The sequence below is a fragment of the Nicotiana attenuata genome, unplaced genomic scaffold (assembly GCF_001879085.1).
Source record: "Nicotiana attenuata strain UT unplaced genomic scaffold, NIATTr2, whole genome shotgun sequence".
Taxonomy (NCBI): Eukaryota; Viridiplantae; Streptophyta; class Magnoliopsida; order Solanales; family Solanaceae; genus Nicotiana; species Nicotiana attenuata.
In genome coordinates this window covers 134,257-141,188 of record NW_017672099.1, presented here as the reverse complement: position 1 = coordinate 141,188, position 6,932 = coordinate 134,257, and the positions used below count along the sequence as shown (strand labels likewise).

Sequence of the window (6,932 nt, the reverse complement as noted above, 5' to 3'; positions counted from 1 at the left end):
ACTCCAGAATATCTAACAAAGAAAGGAAATACAGAAGGGCTAATACTTAAGGGAAGAGTAGAAAGGGACTCTTCGGTCTGCGGACGCGGCAGATATACCTCGGAGTCTCTACAAGCGCCTCGCCTCAAGCGTGATAAATCTGAGTCGCGGTACCTGGATCTGCACATGAAAAACATGCGCAGGAAGGGCATGAGTACACCACAACGGTACTCAGTAAGTGCCAAGCCTAAACTCGGTCGGGTAGTGACGAGGAAGGTCAGGGCCCTACTGAGATTAAATGAAAAATAATATATAACAGAATAAGATAAGACAGTACAGTTGAAAGCTAACAGTAAGAATTTAATACAGGAAAATAAGGATAACAATATCTGAAACAGAGACAAAAACAATCACAATGAATACCACTCTTCACAAAGATAATAACCGGGGATCTCTTGGTATCCCGAGGATCTCTTAGTATCCTCAATATATGCCAGGGATCTCTTGGTATCCCGAGGATCTCTGGGTATCCTCAATATATGATAGGGATCTCTTGGTATCCCGAGGATCTCTTGGTATCCTCAATATACGTGCTGGGGATCTCTTGGTATCCCGAGGATCTCTTGGTATCCTCAATATACATGTTGGAGATCTCTTGGTATCCCGCACTTCAGTTCAAGTCCAAATACGTACAGGGTCCGGGATGCCGTCCCGTAGTCCGAAAGTAAAACACACAGTAATAACACTAGGAATACTCAATTAAACTCAACTTCATACCAAGGTAAAACAGGTAATTCTAACCTAGCATGTTTCACGTAATACAAATAAGGCAGTTTAAGCAGATAAGCAATTAAGTCAATTAGACATGCTCCTCTAAGCTAGCAGCATGCTTAAATTTCAAGTAAGGTAAGCAGGAAAGGAAAAACACAATTAAAGCTACTTTAGTGAAAACAAGATTTTCAAATTTAAAAAGTACAAGTACGCAGTCGTCACCTCACGTACCAGGCATTTCAGTTATCATAACACCAATCCTAAGGGGAATGTCCCCCACACAAAGTTAGGCAAGCCACTTACCTCGAACCGGCTCAAAATCAATCCGAAACCATGTTCTTGCCACGATTACTCGACTCCAAATGGCCCAAATCTATTCAATTCAATTGTGTAATGTAAATAACACTTCAAGTAACTGATTCTACAAACAAATTCTAAGCTAATACGCGTAATTAGGTAAAATGACCAAAATGCCCCTCGGGCCCACGTCTTGGAATCGGGTAAAATTTACATTTTCAGAATCCTCATACTCCCACGAGTCTATACATATCAAGAACACTGAAATCGGAGTTCAATTGACCCCTTAAGCTCTCATTTAGGGACTAAGTGTCCCAAAACACTCCGAAACTCAAAACCAAACATCCCGGCAAATCAAAATCGCAGAAACAAACACGGGGGAAGCAGTTAACAGGGGATCGGGGCGTAAATTCTAAAAACGACCGGCCGGGTCGTTACAGGACAACTGAAATACTTCTTGGGAGTAGAAATAACTAGAAGCAAGAAGGGAATTTTTCTATCTCAGAGAAAGTATATTCTTGACTTACTAGCAAAAACTGGTAAGCTGGCTGCCAAGCCTTGTAGTACTCCAGTGGTTCCTAATTTGCATCTTATGAAAGATGATGGGGATCCATTTAATGATCCAGATAGATAGAGGAGGTTAGTTGGGAGATTAAACTATCTCGCTATGACTCGTCCAGATATTGCTTTTGCAGTGAGTATGGTTGGCCAGTTCATGTCCGCGCCTACAGTTAAACATTGGGAGGCTTTGGAGCAGATCCTATGTTACTTAAAAGGAGCTCCTGGACTTGGCATATTATACAGCAATCACGGTCATTCTCGCATTGAATGTTTTGCAGATGCAGATTGGGCTGGATCCAAGATTGATAGAAGATCTACTACTGGTTACTGTGTATTTGTTGGTGGAAACTTGGTATCATGGAGAAGTAAGAAACAAAATGTTGTATCTAGGTCCAGTGCAGAATCCGAGTATAGAGCTATGGCACAATCAACATGTGAGATAATGTGGATACATTACCTTTTAACTAAAATTGGGTTGAAGCATCCTACTCCATCAAAACTCTGGTGTGATAATCAAGCTGCACTCCATGTTGCCTCAAATCCAGTGTCATGAAAGAACCAAACATATTGAAGTTGATTGTCATTTTATTCGTGAGAAGATTCAGGAGAACTTGATTTCCACTGGCTACGTGAAGACAGGAGAGCAGCTAGCTGATTTGTTCACTAAAGCATTGAATGGCACTCGAGTTGATTACCTTTGTAACAAGTTGGGCATGATCAATATATATGCTCCAGCTTGAGGGGGAGTGTTACAGAATGAACCTAGACACTTTACACAATGAACATAGACCTGTTTCTTAGTAGTGTACATAACCCATATATAGGTAGCAGATTTGTAGGAATCTCTTTTATTTTCTTTCCTTTGTTATTGTTGTTGTTTCAAAAAAGCTTTAATTATGGTTATCTAGACATGTTGAAAAAATAGTCATTTGTTTAACATAATCTATTTAGTTTTGGTCTAATACTGCTAGGAGCTTTTAGTCTTGTTAGAGAATTATACGTCAGTACGTGAGATGTTAGTGAAACTGATTCTTTTATTATATGTTGGACTGCGACATGCTTTAGTGGAGCAACATGGATGGTGAGGATTTATATATATAACTGATCCCCTTGTTTGGAAATGAAGCGCAATTGTTTACTGTTTTGTTTCAATTATAGCTGCTCATATTTTTGCAGGAAATCGAGAACATGTGCTAGAGGAACAAAAATTCATCCCTTTTGTACATGTACATGATGTGGTTAATGCACATATATTTCTTTTCGAGTGTCCAAATGCAAAAGGAAGATATATTTGTTCTTCTGTAGAAACAACAATACATAAACTCTCCAAATTTCTTTCAGCAAGATACCCTGATTATCAAATACCCATTATTGAGGAGTAAGTCCATTATGTCTTACATCAGTTATTTCTTCTTGAAATCATTAATATTGAAAACACTCTCTCTGCCTTCACAGAGTAGGAGTAAAGTCTGCGTACGTACTGTGGCAATATTTTAAAGCCTTTTGGACATGTCTTAGCCATTCTAGAAGGTTATGTTAAGTGGCAAAAGAAGTGTAAAAAGTGGCAAATTTCATCCGCCACTTTCTTGCCATGCACAACAAAGTTCCATGCAATTACAACTATAAATAGCCACCATTGGTTACACACTTCTCCATCATCAGAAACAAAACGCTTTTCTACTTAGCTTTCTTCTCTTTCTCGCCTAGCTTCTCTTATTTCCAATTTTACTTATAAATTTCTTTGTCCTTATTCTCTTTTCAATCTTGTTGGATTATTGTAATATAAATATTTTGCCGATTCCTGTATCCTCTAAATAAAATAGAGGTAAGCTTGTTTAATCCTGGGGAAATATTTCACACTGCTGAAATAGTTTCTTAGGACAGTGCCCAACACGACTCATGCTAATCCGTGTATTTATTTATATTAATATTGTAGTGTTATTATTGAAATTTTTGCTCTTATTTCCTACAATCTAAGAAACTATGGCAAATAACACTGATGCTGAAAATACTACCGATACCGCCAATATTGGCGCTACGTCCGCTGCTCCAGCCCCAGTTGCACTCCCATATGCCAGGCCATTTCCAGATGTGTCAAATATTGAAATTTTCGCCAATGAAAATTTCAAGCGTTGGCAAGAACGTGTTTTCTCGCTACTTGATGTCCATGGTGTTGCACATGCACTACTGCATCCACAACCGAGTGCATAATAATAAAATAGTGGAATCATGGCAACACGCCAATAAGGTATGCCGTCATACTATATTGCAAACTATTTCTGATGAACTGTTTGACGTGTATTGCAGTTATAAGGAAGCAAAAGCTATCTGGGAAGCCTTAATTAAAAAATTCACTACTGAAGATACTACAAAACAAAAATTTGTAGTAGGAAAATTTTATCAGTGGCAGATGAGAGATGATAAAGAGATGAACGTGCAAATCAACGAATATCAAAAATTGCTAGAAGACTTGAAGGCCGAGGGGATGTCTTTACCAAAAAAGTTTGCTACTGGAGTGCTAATTGAGAAGTTGCCTGACTCATGGAGTGACTACAAAAACAACTTAAAGCACAAACAGAAAAACTTCACTATTGAGGAAATTATAACCCACATCCTAATTGAAGTTCCAACAGAAAAGCATCTGCCAAATCTAGGATGACAGCTCTCAAAGCAAACTTAGTGCAAAGCAACAACAACAACCGCAAAAGGTACGAGAATAAGTCTCAAGATTACAAGCCTAAAAATCCTAACCTTAAAAGAAAAAAAAAGGCTCTTGTTTTGTTTGTGAAAAATCAGGCCATCATGCCTCACATTGCAGGTACAGAGCAGGAAATGACAAAGGAAAAACTAATACTCCTAAGGCTAACTTAGTTGAAGGAGGTGATATTATTGCAGCTGTCATTTCTCAAGTAAACATTGTAGCACATGCAAAAGAATGGGTGGTAGACTCTGGGGCTACTCGGCACATTTGTGCAAATCGAGAAGCATTTTCTTCTTATACTCCTGTAGAGGATGATAGAGAAGAGGTCTACCTTGGAGAATCAAGTACTACCAAAGTCTAGGGTAAGGGTAAAGTTCTGCTAAAACTCACTTCGGGAAAAACTTTAGCCCTTGTTGATGTATTGCATGTTCCTACTATGAGGGAAAACTAGATCTTTGTATCCTTATTGGGAAGAGCCAGAGTGAAAGTGTCATTTGAATCAACTAAGATCATAATGACCAAAAATAATGTGTTTGTGGGAAAGGGATATCGTAACCAAAGACTCTTTTTACTTAATATTTCTGATGTTATCAATGAAAATGCATCTGCTTCTGCTTATATGGTTGAGTCTATTTCTTTATGGCATGCTAGACTAGGACATGTTAATTTCGCATACATAAGGAAAATGTTGTCACTAGGCTTAATATCTGGTTCAGACTCAATCAATATTAATAAGTGTGAAATATGTGCTGAAGCTAAAAGTACTAAAAAGACTTGTTTTTCTGTAAATCAAGAAACTAAATTATTATCTTTGGTTCACATTAAGCGATTTAAAGCAGACTATGACTAGAGGTGGTAAAAGATATTATGTAACTTTTATTGATGATTTTTCTAGATATACTAAGTTATATCTGCTTAGCAATAAAGATGATGCCTTTAATGCTTTTATTTCTTATAAAACTGAGGTTGAAAATCAACTTAGCAGAAAAATCAAGAGAATTAGATCTGATAGAGGTGGAGACTATTTATCTTTAAATGATTTTTGTGAAAAGAATGGAATTGTTCATGAAGTAACTCCGCCTTATTCGCCTGAGTCAAATGGAGTAGCTGAAATTAAAGGAAAAATAGAACATTGAAAGAAATGATGAACTCTATGTTAGTTAGTTCTAATGCTCCTGATAATTTGTGGGATGAAACTATTTTATCTGCATGTCATTTACAAAATAGAATACCACATAGAAGAACTGGCAAAACTCCTTATGAATTGTGGAGGGGTTATAAACCTAACTTGAAATATTTAAAAGTGCGGGGGTGCCTTGCTGAAGTTTTTTTGCCTGAACCTAAAAGAGAAAAATAGGTTCTAAAACTGCTGATTGCATACTTATTGGATATGCTGAACATAGTGCTGCATATAGATTTCTTGTTTTAAAAAGTGATGTGTTTGATTGCAATACTATAATTGAAAAAAAAAATGTTGAGTTCTTTGAATATATTTATCCATTGTCTAATAAAATTTCTCATACACTTGTTGAAACAAATAGTGAAATTATCTCTAGTGAGGAACTGAGAAGGATCAAAAGGCCTAGGAAAGAATATTTTTCTTATGGAAATGATTTTCAAATTTTTCTTGTCATTAATGAACCATCAAATTATTTTGAAGCTATATCTTCTTCAGATGCTAAATATTGGAAAGAGGCAATAAAAGTTGAAATCGATTCTATTTTGAAAAATAATACATGAATTTTAACTGATTTGCCTCCTGGTGCAAAGCCTATTGGTTGTAAATGGATTTTCAAAAGGAAATTTAATGCTAATGGATCTTTAGATAAATATAAAGCTCGGTTAGTAGCAAAAGAATTTTCTCAAAAACAAAATATAGATTATTTTGATATATTTGCACCTATGACTAAAATTTCTTCTATTCGCATTTTAATTGTCTTAGCTTCAATTCGTAAGCTTTTTATCCACCAAATGGATGTCAAAACTGCTTTTGTAAATGGTGATTTGGAAGAAGAAATTTATATGGTTCAACCTGAAGGCTGTGTCATTTTTGGACAAGAAAATAAAGTTTGTAAATTAATTAAATCTCTTTATGGCCTTAAACAAGCTCCTAACCAGTGGTATGAGAAATTTGAGCAAGTCTTACTAAGAGACTATTTTTCTTCAATTGAGGTGGATAAATGTATTTATACAAAAGTGGTAGACAATGATTATGTGATAATATGTCTATATGTTGATGACATGCTTATATTTGGTACAAATTTAAATATTGTACAAAGTACAAAATTATTTTGTCTGCTAATTTTGATATCAAAGATCTGGGTGAAGTAAATACAATATTGGAAGTCAATGATTATGTGATAGTATGTCTATATGTTGATGACATGCTTATATTTGGTATAAATTTAAATATTGTACAAAGTAATAATGTTATCACAAGAACATTATGTTGAGATACTTCTTAAGAAGTTTGAATATTTTAATGTCACATCTGTGAGCACTCCTTTTGATGCTAACTCTCAGTTGAAAAAGAATAATGGTGACCCAGTTGCTCAGTCTAAATATGCGCAGATTATTGGGAGTCTGGTGCATTTAATAAATTTTACAAGGCCTGATATAGCCT

The 6,932-nt window shown here is 35.9% G+C and overlaps 1 protein-coding gene across 1 annotated transcript; it reads left to right on the top strand.

Moving 5' to 3' along the window:
• Positions 1–1,714: 1,714 nt before the first annotated feature.
• Positions 1,715–2,161, top strand: LOC109211811 (uncharacterized mitochondrial protein AtMg00810-like). Its single transcript, XM_019375391.1, has one exon. It carries the CDS (start codon positions 1,715–1,717, stop codon positions 2,159–2,161), a length of 447 nt encoding a protein of 148 aa, XP_019230936.1.
• The last annotated feature ends 4,771 nt before the right edge of the window (positions 2,162–6,932 follow it).

What these genes read in the sequence shown, in the direction of transcription:
- LOC109211811 (XM_019375391.1), top strand. Translation starts at nt 1,715, where the DNA reads ATGACTCGTCCAGATATTGCTTTTGCAGTGAGTATGGTTGGCCAGTTC.